The sequence below is a fragment of the Sorex fumeus genome, unplaced genomic scaffold (genome assembly GCF_029834395.1).
Source record: "Sorex fumeus unplaced genomic scaffold, SorFum_2.1 ptg000015l, whole genome shotgun sequence".
Classification (NCBI taxonomy): Eukaryota; Metazoa; Chordata; class Mammalia; order Eulipotyphla; family Soricidae; genus Sorex; species Sorex fumeus.
The window spans coordinates 4,628,805-4,645,424 of record NW_026606072.1 but is presented as its reverse complement, the minus strand read 5'-3'; the positions used below and the strand labels follow the sequence as shown (position 1 = coordinate 4,645,424).

General features: G+C 36.7%; 1 protein-coding gene across 2 annotated transcripts in view; it reads right to left on the bottom strand.

Annotated features, from left to right (window-relative positions):
- The window catches only part of NIPBL (NIPBL cohesin loading factor), a 215,362-nt gene that overhangs the window by 80,651 nt on the left and 118,091 nt on the right, over positions 1-16,620 (bottom strand). For both annotated transcript variants that reach the window (XM_056112225.1, XM_056112227.1), the window contains exon 11: positions 2,138-2,320. In XM_056112225.1, coding sequence (XP_055968200.1) covers positions 2,138-2,320 — 183 coding nt within the window. The remainder of the gene's footprint in view (positions 1-2,137; positions 2,321-16,620) is intronic.

Below are 16,620 nucleotides of genomic sequence, written 5' to 3'. Positions count from 1 at the left end.
TTAAACTGCAGAAAACTTTTAGGTTTCAAAGAAATACTTTCAAAACAGCATATGTTCACTACATATGTTCTCATAATATGTTTATGTTTTGTATTGCACCCTCACTGTTTTCATTGGGGGGGGAATAATGATAATTTGGTCCTTTATGCAAACTATCAATTGAAATTCTTTCACTGGACACAATATATTTTTCTATAGTTATTTATATAGAATTAAAAGAAGAAAATCAGGAAACTACAAAACTTTTTTTAAAACTGGAGAAACTTCTCTTTTCCTGACATGGTTAAAGTTCAAGTTCTGCAATTAGCTTTCAATATACAGTATATATTCCTGTATACATTACACACACACACACACACACACACACACACACACACACACGAAATGGGATGTTTTTCAATACGTGAGGATATATACGTATATGTGTGTGTGGCTATAAGCTACTTCACCTGATATAAGATGGTAACTCATAGAGCACAGTAAACAAAAGTTGAAAAGAAAAAAGAGGAAAGAAAAATGGTTGAATCCACAACAAAAGAGGCATATCTGGTTCCCTCCTTTTAACAATTAGTTATTTCACAATGTGCTATGTATTCCATTTAACTGTGATGTGAGTGAGGTAGCTTCAGAATTTTCATCAACCTAGCAATTAACAGGAGTTGAAGTGTGGTCTGAAACCTATCTAGAATTAAGGAATCTCTTCCTGTTTATTCCCTTTAGAAATGGGTAATGTACTAAGGGAGGTAGGTAAAGTAAAAGAGAAGATGCATATTAAGGTAGAAGTGTTTCTGAGTCACCAAATCTTCCTTCTCCTCAATTTGTTCAGAGCATATTTTCCCATAAAACTAAAATGATTATGATAAAACATCATAAACTTTATCCATTGAAATATACTGTATGTAAATACATCTCATGATAATACAAAATAACAATTATTCATATATTTAATTATATGTCAGGTTAACTTTGCTAAGTATTTTATTTCAATTTTAAAACTGTTCAGATTCAGATACTACTGCTCATGACTCAAGAGCTCACAGTTTTAGGATCAGAATTAATGATATATAATATTTATATAAATATATAGATATATAAACACTTTGGAGGAGGTGAAGGGCTTCCATCAGTAAATACAATTTAAAATGGCAGCATGCATCTGTCCTTCCTGCCTTGTTTGTCACACCTCAATCTATGGACACTAGGTGGAAAAGGTAGAACACACTGGTGATCTTCCCACTTCTTTTGGTCATTATGACTAAGTCAGCTGGCACATAAATGAAGATCTCCCATAGTCTGTTTCCACTGAATGCCGTTTAAGTCAAACAAAGTTGCTGACCCCTCTTGGCTAGGCTCATTTTCTTGTTCCAGAAGAAGGAAGATAGGGATAAAAGAGAAGAACTTTTTCAGTGGACCAGTAGGAAGACAGGCGGAGGTATAGCAAGTCTAGTGCAAAGACAGGTGATCACAGTGTTGTAGAGAGGTAGCTGTGTAGTGAAGAAGCCAGCTCTGGAAAACAGTGAAACAAGGGAGGAATTCCAGGACACAGCTGGGCAAAAACGAGAAGCCAGGTCCAAACCACACAGATAACTGACAATGTGGCTAATCCATTTATAATTTAGTGATGGTATGGTTTAAAATATTTCTTCACCTGGCTATCTCCTAGTGTCCTTCAAGACTCAAGTGTCACCTCTTCCAGTAAGTGTTCCCTGTAACCCCAGTATAATTTTGACGTCAATCCAATATGCTTCCATAGCACTCTGTATGTACTATTAGAATTTAAATTTTCTCACTGGACTATAATTGTTTAAATTATTTTCCCCATTAGATTCTTCAAAGACAGGGGACACATTTTTTAAATTTTTATTCTTATTCTAAGTGCCTTTTATATAATCAATAAATTTTGCTAAATGCATTTATACAAACACCTCTGTTATCTGATATCCATCACATAGGCAAAGTAAAAAAATTTTGTTGCCATATTCCACACATCTTTAAGGTATTAAAAAAGAAATCTGTCTTATCACAATATTAAGAATTAAGATCATTTTACTCTGGTTCACCCAAAAATTATGAATGAGAAAAAAACATCAATTTCCTTTTTAATTCTAAATTAATATTAAAGTTATGGGATACTTACATTCAAAAGCTTCATCACTATCATTATCTTCATCTGAACTGATTTCAGCATATTTGGGCTTTTCATTAACTGTGCTACGCTTGCGCTTATTCATTTTCACACGTTCACAAAGTGGCATGGTGGATTCGATTTCTGCCAGGAGTTCAGGGGGCAATTCTTTTAACACTGATTGATCTATACTACCTATTAATGAAAGGTAAGAAAAAAATTTAAATCTGAAGATAAAAGGGAAATTTCAACCAAATTATTGCAACGAAAAATTAAACTTTAGTATTACATGCATTTTTAAAAGTTATCTTTGTATTTTACACATTTCATATTTACAACTGAATGGGTCAACCCTAAAACAATGATTCTACTTATATATACAGTATATATCACTATATAACTTCTATAATGATACCAATTACTATGATAATGAGTAGTCATCATTCTTTAATGTAATGTCTTTATCTGTACTGATTAAAAATTCTTTGGGTTGAGGAGAGTACAGCACATTAGGGTGCTTGTCTTGCATGTGGTCAACCTATGTTTGGTCCCTGGTACTCCATCTGATCCCATGTGTCCACCAGGAATGATCCCTGAGCGCAGAGATGAGAGTAAACCCTGAGCACAGATGGTCATAGATCAAACCCAAAACAAAACAAAGAAAGTCTCTGAAGATAGTCTCATGGGCAAGGCATATGACTCAAAGCACTAGAACACATTCCAGCATATGTGAGGTCAACTCTAATCCATATATTATATGACCCCTTTTCACCCCAATACCATCAGATGGACCACAACCTCAGACTTGAATACTGAATGCTGAAGCCTGGATGAGCATTGTTAGGAGAGGCAATGCTCCAGGGCTTCTCCCATTACATCTTGGTGTGGCATTTATGAAAAAAAAAAAATTGATTCACTGGCATCAAATATATTTGTAAAATAGGTAGTGTATCTCACATTCTTGGTAGCCAAGTTTTTTCATTTTTATTTATTTTTTTTTTTTAGAGAGAGGTCTAAAACAGTCCATTTAAAAGTAATATTACCTCTCACTAAAAATTAGAGAGGCTGCTTATCTCCTCTTTCTCTATGTAAGTGGTTTCTTTCAATAATCTTTTCTAAGACCTGTTGATTGTGTATAGTGGCCGAGGCAAGAGCTTTTTATGCTTTAACTATCACTGTCTATTGGACAGGCAAGGAAATGCCTTTAGAATTATTAAAGAGTTCTTTGTACTGGTAAATCAATATGTGTAATTTAAAGAAAATAACAATACATAAAAATATAAATATAACTGAATGTAGTAAATACACATCTATTATAAAGTAAATTCATATTATCTCAAATATGAGTCAAAACAGGAAATATATTAAGATAATGCAAAAATTATTAGTATAATACTAATGAACCCTACACAGACACAAACAGGTATAAAAGGAATTTTTTCACACCATTAGTAACTTTAAAATGTAAGTAGCAAAAACACTAAGAAAAAGAATTAATGACTAAAGGTGACAATTTTAACTTACTTTAGTTACCCTTATAAATTTTTAAGTGGATATATAAAAAGTGTATTTACCTATTTTTCCTGAAAATTACTTAGGAATTGGAAACAAAGCATATCATAGAAATTTATAGCAGGGAATATTAGCAACTAGAATCAACACTGCAACATTTAAATGTTAACAGCGCTTATAAAGGCCATTTCAAAACATCAAGTATATATGTATATATATATGTATATGCACCAATCATTTAAGAACATAAAAATGCAAATTGATCTCAATTGACAAAAAGTTTTTTTAAATTTTTCATGAAATATCAGTAATCATGGAGGAGTTATTTCCAGTAACTTTTCCAGCTTTGTATTCTCCTAAGAATTTACATACAAACATTTACTCAATAAACTGTAGTATTCCAGGTATAGGAGAAATAGCTCAATGAAAAGAAGCGTATATATTACACACAGGTTCAATCCGAAAACCACTTGAAACAACCCCAAGCACCAAGCCATGAATGGCACCCTTGGCCCTCCCCTCAAAGAAGTAATATTCCAAATACTATTTCTGAGGACCCTGACACAAAAAAGCTGAATTCAATGAATTGATGTTATTTTCAAATCATGTGACATTTCTCTGTAACAGCATTCTTAATTTAATTTTATCAGTGAGGACCACTTTTTTAGAATGTTGGTAAAAGATATGAACATTTTTGATTCAGATTTTTAGCATATCCTGTGCCAAATTAAACATTTAAAAGTCCTTGTTGCTCAAGTAGTAAGACTATATGCCTTTTCAATGAGAATCATTGGGTTTCAATCCCTAGAATCACATGGCAACCTGCACACAGCCAGACTTGTATTAGTTGAGAGTGCTTCAAATCCCCATAAGAGTAGAAAGAGAGGTTCTTAATTTTTTGAACATTTTAATTATGTTTTTATGATGGTAAGATCATATCTTCTAGTATCTTACTCTTTGCATATGACCTATACCATTATTATTATTTTTTTAAAAGATACACATAGTTTTAATTACATTACGGGGGTGGGGGAGGGTAGTCACACCAGGCAATGCTCGGGGATCACTCCTGGCAGGGCTCAGGGGACTACATATGGTACTAGGAAACAAACTTAGCTGTGTAGAAGGCCAGTTCCTTACCCACTGTATTATCTTCCCAGAACGTAGGACCTATAATATTAACTACATGTCATCAGTTGCTTTCTCATTGTCAAACTGTTGTTCACTATTTACATGTTTACTTACAGATATTTTTCTATACACTTGACTAACTTACTATATTTTACGGAAAAAGATACATTTGCAAATTAAAAATAGAAAGCATTATATATACTATTTGGGGGGCCACACTTGACAGTACTCAGAGCTTACTCCTTGCTGTACTCAGGGACAATGAGGATGTTGGAGATTGAAACCAGGTTAGCTGCATGCAAAGCAAGTGCTTAACCTGCCGTACGATCTCTCTGGCCCAAAAAACAGTATTATTAAAAGAGCAACTGATTATTAACTGCTTAAATTCTAGTTCACAAAGACATACCAATGATATTAACATCCTACAGTTAAAATCATCCTACAGACAATAATCAAGATTTAAGAATTAAATATGCATTAGTTCTGGCATACTCTTTACAGTAGTTTCTTATATCCGAGAGCAAATACTCTGCAGGTTTTCCTTAAACAAAATATTCTGAGGGGTTAGGGAGAAAACTTTAATGGTTAAGGTCATTCCTTATATTTGAAGGACCCTGACTGCTCAGCTGCTCTGCACGATTCCCCCAAGTAATGCCAATTGTAACCCTGGAGGTATCTCAGTATCACTGGATCCAATTTGATGTTTCTTGGGTCCAGTAGATTTAGCCAAATGTTGTCAGGCACAGCTTCAGGATACTCTGAACACAGCATGGGGACTTCAGCCCCCCTCCCTCTCCACTCCCCGTCCACGTAAAAGAATCACACAATAGTTAAATATAGAAAACCTATGTTTTATATTTGACAAAATATACATCATTGGTCCAGAGAGACAATACAGCCAGTAAGGGTCTTGCATGTGGCTGCCCTAGGTCTAATCCCCAGCACTGTATATTGTCCCTTGGGAATGATCCTTGTGCAGAGTCAGGAAGTACTGAGCACAACCAGGTGTGTCACTAAAACAAAAACCAAACCAAACAGAAAAAACCCAAAAGCATATGCCTTGCATAAGAGGCACTGGGTGGAGCAATAGCACAGCTGGTAGGGCGTTTGCCTTGCACACGGCCAATCCGGGTTTGATTCCTAGCATTCCATGTGGTCCCAGAGCATTGCCAGGAGTAATTCCTGAGTGCATAAGCCAGAAGTAACCCCTGTGCATTGCCGGGTGTGACTTAAAAAAAAAAAAAGCCCTGGGTTTGATCCCTTGCACTGGGGGAAGAAAATGAAAAATTTAAATTTAAAAATAAGTAATACGATCAGAATTTTTTGTTTTTGTGCAATACCCATCAATGCTCAGGACTTATTCCTTGATCTGTACTCAGGAATTACTCCTGGTGATGCTAGGGAAACCATATGGGATGCTGAGTTTGAATTCAGGCCAGCTGTGATCAAGGGAAATGCCCCACTATTACTCTGACTCAAATAAAAATCAGATTTAAAAATGATTCTACATTCTACTTTCTTTCTTTCTCACACATTCAAGGCAAATGTTCTACTACAGAGTTACATCCCTAACCCCAGTAGTCTGTATATTGTTTTAATTTCTGTAGAAGTAACAACAATTTAATTCCAAGATCAAATGTTTATTTTTTATAGGCGATCCAATTTTAAATCTAGCAATAATTAGCCAATATCTGAATACATTGTATACCCAAAGTGAACAGTTTCATTCTGAATAAAAATATTAATTTCACACATTTAAGCATTTTAATTCTTCTTTCTTCCTTCTTAGGAAGTACTTTATAAATCTTACTTTATAAAGTACTTCATAACTCAACCACATGACTTCTATGGAGGTCAAAATAAAACAGGATACTGAAGATGATTACTCCATAACTTAGAGGCCAGCCGGGTATCCTAGAGGAAAGGGCTATTCAGATAGAGAAGGGAGCACCAAATAAAGGATGTTTGGAGGATCCTCCCAGGAGGGGAGATGCATGTCGAAAGTAGACTATGGACTGAACATGTTTGCCACTCAATGCCTCTTTTGCAGACCACAACACCCAAAAGGAGAGAGAGAACACAGGGGATTGCCCTGCCACAGAGACGGGGGGATGGGGGGATGGGGGTGGGAGGGATATTATCCATGGTGGTGGAAAATGGGCACTGGTGGAGGGATGGGTATCTGATCATTGTATAATTGAAACCAAAGCACAAAAAATTGTAAATCTACAACTTTAAAAAAATAAAATAAAATAAAGGGGGAAAAAAAAAAAAAAAAATATGTACTGAATGCTTAGTACAAATATTAAAATAAATTTGCAGTCTTCCACGAAAATTTCCCAGTTAAAATTTAAGTCCTGAAAATTCTAGTTTGAATTTTTAATTATAGACACTTAATCACAAAATGAAAAGATTTCATACCTGATATGTGATGAATATGAAATACTTTGAAGACAGTTACATATATACATTTTACATATGTTAATATATAACAATTATATAACCCTAACATAAAAATAAATATAATTATTAAACAACCAACCAAAATATATTTGGTTAATTTCATTTTAACGCTTCAAGTGTTAAATTAAAAACTAAAAATAATTCAAAGCTATCTAGAACAATCTTTTACATATGCACAGTCATACAACAGTGGAAAATTCCTTTAAAAAAATCTAGTTTTCTACAGAGATAAACAAATGGGACTATCTTAAACTAAGAAGTTTCTGCACCTCAAAAGAAACAGTTACCAAAATACAAAGACTGTCTACAGAATGGGAAAGGATATTCACCCAATACCCATCTGATAAGGGGTTGATATCAAAGATATACAAGACACTGGTCAAATTCCACAAGAAGAAAACATCCAACACCACCAAAAAATGAGGTGATGAAATGAACAGAAACTTTCTCAAAGAAGAAATCCGAATGGCTAAAAGGCATATGAGAAAATGCTCCACATCATTAATCATCAGGGAGATGAAGATCAAAACAACAATGAGATATCAGCTCACACCACATCCAAAAGAACAAAAGCAACCTGTGTTGGCGCGGATATGGGGAGAAAGGGACTCTCTTTTTACCGCTGGTGGGAATGCCGACTGGTTCAGCCCTTTTGGAAAACAGTATGTACGATCCTCAAATCACAAATCACAAATCACAAATCATCCTGTTAATCGTCGATTGCCTCGAGCAGGCCCCAGTAACGTCTCCTTCATCCTAGCCCTGAGATTATATTCAAGGCTCTTTAGAAGAATGAGACCCATCGTTACGGCAGAGTCTGGCAAACTCCCCGTGGCGTACCCAATATGCCAAATACCAGTAACAATGATGGGTCTCATTCTCCTTACGATCCTCAAAAAAAAAAAAAATTAGAAATTGAGCTCCCATTTGACCCAGCAATACCACTCCTGGGAATATATCCCATAGAGACAAAAAAAGTACAGTTGAAATGACATCTGCACTTGTATGTTCGCTGCTACACTGTTTACAATAGCCAAAATCTGGGAAAATAAACCCAAGTGCCCTAGAATAGATGACTGGTTAAAGAAACTTTGGTACATCTATACAATGGAATACTATGCAACTGTTAGAAAAGATGAAGTCATGAAATTTGCATACAAGTTGTTCTTCATGGAAAGTCTCATGCTAAGTGAAATGAGTCAGAAAGAGAGGGACTGACATAGAAAGATAGCACTCATATGTGGAATATAAAGTAACAGAATGGGACACTAACACCCAAGAATAGTTGAGATAAGTACCAGAAGGTTTGCTCTACGGCTTGGAAGCTGGCAGCACATGCTGGGGGAAAAGTCAGCTTAGATACAGAAGGGAACACCAAGCAAAGGGAACAGCACGCTTGCGATGGGAAATGCGTGCTGAAGGTAGACTATAGACCAAACACGATGGCCACTTAATATCTCTACTGCAAACCACAACACCCTAAAGGAAGGAGAGAGCAAAAGGGAATGCCCTGCTACAGAGACGGGATGGGGTGGGGGGATGGGTTGGGGGAGGAGGGTTACTGGGATTATTGGTGGTGGAGAGTGGGCACTGGTGGAGGGATGGGTACTCGACCATTGTATAACTGAAACCCAAGCACGAAAATTTGTAAATCTACAACTGTACCTCATGGTGTTTCACTGTCACTGTCACTGTTCTCCTGTTGTTCATTGATTTGCTTGAGCAGGCCCAGTAATGTCTCCATTGTGAGACTTGTTATTGTGTCTGGCATATCAAATATGCCACGGGGAGCTTGCCAGGCTTTGCAGTGTGGGTAAGATACTCTCAGTGGCTTACTGGGCTCTCCAAGAGGGGAGGAGGAATTGAACCTGGGTCAGTCGGGTCGGCCGCATGCAAGACAAACACCCTACCGCTGTGCTATTGCTCCTAATGAAAATTAAATTTTTTTAAAAAAAATTTAGTTTTCTTAGTTAATTATATAAAATTTCAACTATTACCCATGCCATTCTCATCAAACCATAATTTGGGTCAAATATGCCTCACCCCTCTTGTGTTTTTATATAAAAATAATATATTTTTTTGAATATTTGAAAATTAGAAAACAAACTCATTTTACACAAGAGTTTATATCTTGTCTTATGGTTTCTTTTTGGTACTATGTTAGAGGTAAGAAGCCCGTGCAACCTAAGATATTACCTGGCTTTCGCAAAAAAAATTTCTGATTCCTAGTTTACATCACATCATGCTTTATTCAAAATGGTGTTATCCACCTTCAAAATACATTCATTGTATAAACTGGTTAACAATGTAAACGAACTGCCAAGGAACCGGTTTGTGGCAAGTAAAAAAATAACTATTGGAAATGACACAGACAGAAGATTTAAAGGGGGGGAAAAATCCAGTTTTAAGCATCATCGTTGTGACAGTGACACTACCAATACAGTAACTTCATCAAAATGCAGACAACAGTTTACTACAAGGGAGAACTCAAAAAAAAAAAAAAGCATTCCAGGAAGTTTATGAAGCAAATGACAATTTTCTGTCTCTCTATATACAAAGTAAGTTGTGGGAATATGAGCACTGATAATTATAAGCAGAATGATGCTGATATTTAAAATTAGATGAAAAAGGTCTAAACCTCTGGTTAGAGAAACTTTGGTATAAAGTGGTTAACAATGTAAACGAACCGGTTAGTGGCAAATGTAAAAAAATAACTATTGGAAATGACACAATGGAATACTGTGTAGCTGTTAGAAAAGATGTAGTCATGAAATTTGCATATAAGTGGATCAACATGGAAAGTATCATGCTAAGTGAAATGAGTCAGAAAGAGAAGGAGGGGGCTGGAGCAATAGCACAGCAGGTAGGGCATTCGCCTTGCACGCGGCCGACCCAGATTCGATTCCCAGAATCCCATATGGTCCCCTGAGCACGGCCATGGGTAATTCCTGAGCAGAGAGCCAGGAGTAAGCCCTGTGCATTGCCGGGTGTGACCCCAAAAAAACAAAAAAAAAAAAAAAAGAGAGAGAGAGAGAGAGAAAGAGAGGGACAGACAGAAAGATTGCACTGATTTGCGGAATATAAAGTAACAATAGGAGACTAACACCCAAGAATAGCAGAGATAAGCACCTGGGGGATTGCTCCACGGCTTGGAAGCTACCCTCACATGCTGGGGGAAAAGACAGCTCAGATAGAGAAGGAACCATCAAGTAAAGGGTGCTTGGAGGGCGTGCTCAGGATGGGAAATGCGCACTGAAAATAGATTATAGACCAAACATGATGGTCACTTAATATCTCTACTGCAAACCACAACACCCAAAAGAAAAGAGAGAGAGAGAGAGAGAGAGAGAGAGAGAGAGAGAGAGAGAGAGAGAGAGAGAGTGCTCGCGCAAAAGGGAATGCCCTGCCACAGAAGCAGGGTGGGATCGGGGGATGGGTGGGGGGAGGCATACTGGGATCTTTGGTGGTAAAGAATGGGCACTAGTGGAGGGATGGATACTTGATCGTTGTATGACTGAAATGTAGCCATGACAGTGTGTAAGTCTGTAACCATACCTCACAGGAATCCATTAAAAAAAAAAATATATATATACACACACACATACACACATATATATAGAAAGAAAGAAAAAGGTCTAAACCTAACTTTACATCTCAAGGAATTACAAAATGAAAACAAGTCCAATATTAATATAAGAAAATAATAAGCAGCCAAAATAAATAGAGACTAGAAAGACAGAAACAGTCAACGAAACTTGAAACTAAGAGCTGGTTTTTATTGCTGATAAATCTGGGCAATTAAAAAAAAAAGTATTAGATGTCTGCCCTTGCTTTTCAATTTGTCCTCAGTGTAAGCTTTTCCCCAAAAAGCTAAGAGCTGGCTTTTGAAAAAGGTAAACAGAAAAGCCTTTAGGGGCTGGAGAGATAGTACAGCAGGTAGGGTGCCTGCCTTGCAAGCTGCTGACCCAGGTTTAATCCCTGGTGGCATTCCATAGGGTTCTCTCAGACGTAATTCCCTCGTGTAATCCATGAGTATTACTGGGTATGGAACCTAAATTTAAAAAACCAAAACAAACAAAAAAAGACAAGCCTTTAAAATAGGCTTATCAAGGGTTGGAGATATAGAATAGCTGGTAGAACTCTTGCTTGATTAAATCTCTGGCACCTCAGATAGTATCAGGAGCCCCATCAGGAGTGATCCTTGAGTCAGAGCCAAGAGTAAGCCCTGAGCACAACCAGTTGCAGGCCTCCTTCCTACAAAAGACTTAAGGAAAAACAAACTCAAAATTAAAAATAGATATTACAATTGATAGCACACAAATACAATGAGTAACAGACTACTGGAAAATCTACAATAAATAAACATTCCAACAAATAATCCTCGATTGAGGTGGCTACACTGAAAAATTCTCCCAAGAATTAATAACAATTCTTCTCCAATACTTTCAAAAATAAGTATTTAAAACTCATTTATGAAGTCAGGATAATACTAAAATCAAACTCTACCAAAGCAAAACAAAAAGCAGGCCAATATCCCTGATGAACACAGGTCTAGAAATTCTCAACAAATTTGCAAACCTGAACTAAACAGCGTTTTAAGGATCCTACATTGTCATCGGATGGAATTTACTATAAGCATACAAGTTCAATATCTATAAATGGTTCAACATCTGTATATCCATATGATTTTCTATAGTAACAAAATGAAAGACAACAGTCATATGATAATCTCATTAGATGTAAAAAAGAGCATTTGAAAAAATTCAACGATATCCATTCAAGATAATGATTCTCACCAAGTACAATAGTAAGGAATACATCACAACATATTAAAACCAGTCCTAGCTATCTGCATGTCCACTCCTACTACTTTTATTCAACATAGTACCGGAAGTTCTAGTCAGAGTAATTAGGCTAGGAAAGAGAAACAAAAGGCATCCAAATTGGAAAGAAGAAACCAAACTGCTCTACTTGCAGGTGACTTATACAAATCTTTAAGATTCCAACAGAAAACTATTAGAAATAGTGAGTTCTGTAAAATAGGATACAAACTCAATATTCAAAAATCAATCATGCTACTATATACTAACAAATACCACAAAGAAAAACTAAGGCATCAATCCCATTTACAAATGCATCAAATATCAACCTAAAGAATAATTCTAACCAAGGAGGTAAAAATCTGGAAACTATCAGACACCGAGGAAAGCAACTGAAGGTAAACTATAGAAAGCTTTTCCATGTGTATAGACTTAAAGAATTAATTTTAGGGTGTCCATATACTGCCCAAAAGGGATCTACAGAATGAATGCAATCTTTATCAAAATTCCAATGACACTTACCTAAAATCTGTAGTGGAATTACAAAAGGCCCTGAATAATGAAAACCATCTTGAGAAAGAACAATGCTAGATGCATCTCTCTCCTAATTTCAAACAATATTACAAAGTTAAAGTAATCAAAACAATATGCTACTAGCCCAGAAACAAATACACAGACAACTGGAAGAGAACAGAGAGCCCCCAAACAAACCCAGACGTATATGGTGTTTTTTTCCCAAATAATAACAACCACCCCCCACAAAACATAATGGGGAAAATACAGTCACATGAAGTATGAAAATGGATGCCTACTTTACAACACACGAGAGAGACAGAAAGAGAGCTCAAATTGGAATAAAGACTTGAATATAAGACCTGAAACCACAAAATTCCTATAAGAAAACAGTGTATGGTAAGCCCCTTGACATTGGTTTTGGTGATTATTTTTTTAATTTGATCTCAAAGATCAAACACTTTAAACTTGATCTCAAACTACAATGTTTCTGCACAGAAAGAAAACCATCAACAAAATGAAAAGCAATCCTATAGAAAAAAGAGAAAATGCTTATAAATCACATTATCTTATGAGTTTAATGTCTAAAATATGTAAAGGACTCAGACAACTAAATAAATACCCCCCCCCCCCAAAAAAAAACTCCAACAAAATAACCAATCTGGTGAATATGGTTGGCAGGGCTGGGGGTTGGGAGACAGGAGCAGATAGCTCAAAGGACTAGAGTGCATGCTTTGCATGCTGGAGGCCTGGGTTCCATCCTTGGTAGCCCAAGCCAGTTAGGATTATCCCTGAGAACCACTGATTGAACACTAACCATACCCCCAATATAAGAAAAATGGGAAAAGAAACCAAATAGGAATTTTTCCAAGGAAAATATAAAAATGACCAACAGGTATATGATAAGATCCTCATCATCACCAACATCAAAGAAGTGCAAACAAAAAACTACAAGATATCAACTCATACCTGTTATTATAGCTATCACCCTGAAAGAAAAAAACAAATGCAGGCAAAGAGAAAAGGGAACAATTAGTGGGAATGTAATTAGTGGAATCGTTAAGAGAAAAAGAAATAAAGCTCCACAAAATATTAAAAGCAGAACTGCACTATGATTCAACAATTCCACTTCTGGGTACTTAACCTGAAGGAAACAAAAGAAGTACCTAACCCCCACATTTATTGCAACAGTATCTATTAACTACCAAGATGTGGAAAACAGTCTAAGACACCATTAATAAATCAGTGCAAAAGAAAATCAGCGCATAATTTTAAAAGTGTTCATCACGAAGAAGAAAAGCACCTGCCATAGAGACAGGTGGGGGAGGGAGGGGAAGGTGGGAGGGAATCTGGAGACACTGGTACAGGGAAATGTACACTGGTAGAGGGATGGTATGAAACTCTGAGCCATAAAAAAAGAATGTCCTCATTTGCAACATGACAGACAGTGAGGGTACTATGTAAGAAAATAAGACAAAGGAAGATACTGTATGATCTCTTTAAAATAACTAAGTTCTGGGGATATAACAAATAATAAAGTAAATAGAGTTAACAATACATATGTATATTTTAAAATAACTAATATTTTAAAATACTTTAAAATAACTAAGTTCTGGGGGATATAACAAATAATAAAGTAAATAGAGTTAACAATACATATGTATATTTGAAAGTCATACTGACATTTAATTTTAAAAGTGTTCATCACGAAGAAGAAAAGCACCTGCCATAGAGACAGGTGGGAGGGAATCTGGAGACACTGGTACAGGGAAATGTACACTGGTAGAGGGATGGGTGTTTGAACACTGTATGACTGAAATCCAATCATGAACAGCTTGTAAGGGTCTATCTCACAGTGATTCAATAAAAAAGTTTAAAAAAAAAAGTGCTCATCAGGTCAAAGGAGACAGCATAATGGACACATACCTGGGCTCAATTCCCTGCACTGAATGGTCTCCTGAGCACCATCAGTTTGTCTGAGTGCTCGGTGGCAGCCAGTTCTGCTAGGTCCAAGCAGCACTAGACCAAGTAGCAACAGAGCCAAGTATCATGGGACCCCTAAGCATTGCATGGGATACACATTCCCCCACCACACTCCTGAAAACGAAGTCCTTACAATACACAAAAATAGCAACAATGAGTGTTATTTGAACATGAACCAAATTTACTATGGTGATCATTTTGCAATACACAGAAATGTCCAATATTGTACAATTCAAAATATTACAATGTTACAAGGAAAAAAAGCTGGGAAAATATCATTGCAGTATCTTTAAACATACTCTGAGTATACACTATACGTACATTAAAAAAAAATTATTATCTTTTTTGGTTTGGGAGCCAATCCCAGCAGTGCTCAGGGGCTATACTGGCTTTGTAGTCAGGAGTGGCCCTTAGTAGTGTTTTGGGGATCATATGTTGTGCCAGGATTTGAACCCAGGTTGGTTGTGGACAGCGCAAACACTTCAAGACCTGTCCTAACTCCAGCTCTCAAAAACATAGCTTTTTAAAATATTTATGCTTTGGCCAGAGATATGACTCAGAACAATAGAATACATGTGGCCCTGATGGTCTGCAAACACCACTTGGGGTGTCCCTTTTAACAACTAACAACCACAAAATATTCTTAGACAAATTCAGTTCAAAATGAAATGGGGGCTGAGGGGCTGGAGCGATAGTACAGAGGGTAGGGCATTTGCCTTTTACGCGGCTGACTCAGGTTCGATTCCCAGCATCTCATATGGTCCTCAGAGCACCGACAGGAGTAATTCCTGAGTGCAGAGCCAGGAGTAACCCTGCATTGCCAGGTGTGACTCCCACCCCCCCCCCCCCAAAAAATGGGCACATATCATTATATTAAGAACTTGGAAAATGTTTAGCTCTTTAAGATTCATTTGTTCCTCACAATTGTGTAAGATAGGAAGGAAACTGATTACTTTAAAAGTGAATGAACTGAGGTGGGAGAGAAAATACAGCAGGTGGGGCATTTGCCTTGTATGCAGCCAATGCAGGTTTGATTTCAGGCATCCCTTATTGTCTGCTGAGCACCCCAGGAGTAATTCCTGAGTGCAGAGCCAAGAGTAACCACTGAGCATCCCTGGGTGTGGCCGCAATAGAAAAACATAAAAAAAGTCAATGAACCTAGTCTTCAAAAGACTAAGATCTGCTCAAGGTTCTAATCCCAGGGTACTTAGTATTATGATTGATTTGTATACTTTGATTTTATACTTTCAATGTGTTAAGAACACATGCTTTGCATGTCTGAGGCCCGAAATTTAATCCTGGCACCACAGGGGTTGGAGGGAGAAAATGAATACACTTGACATTATACTCTGCATTATATTATATATACTATACATTATAATACTACTATTACTATGGTAAGAATCTATTAACTATTTAAATATTATATATACCACATTATAATATCAAATATGTATGTACAAAGCCCTTATGAGATGATTTCAATAACATACTGCAATTCAAAAAAATGCAGTATGTTAGAGCAGTAACTTCATATATAGGAGTATTTTTCAGGGGTTTTTCTCCCAGATCTGTAAGTGCTCAAGGCTTACTCTTCGCTCTGCACTTAGGGGTCACTCTTGGCTTAGCTTGGGACACCATATGTATTATCGGGGATCAAACCCAGGTCTGCTGCATTCAAGGGTAAGCACCTACCTGCTTACTATCTCCCCAGCTATATACATGAGGAGGTGATGCCAGAATTAATCCATCTTTTCACGTCTCAATTATATACTTATTTCTGCAACTAGCAGAATAGTATGCAAGCCATACCCTTGGGCTGGTCTGATATATGAAACAGGAGAGAATATCACTAATAAATTTGATTTTAATAATAAATTCTAATTTTGTGGGAGCGGTAACCTGGTTATGCGCAAGTGCTCAGGGATCACTCCTGGTGAGGCCTAGGGAACTATATGTGGGAGCCAGGGATTGAACGCAAGTCAGCTACATACAAGATGCGTGCCTGACCTGCTGTACTATGGCTCTGGCCCTGAAAAATTCTTAATGCACATCTTTAATATCAGAAAAATA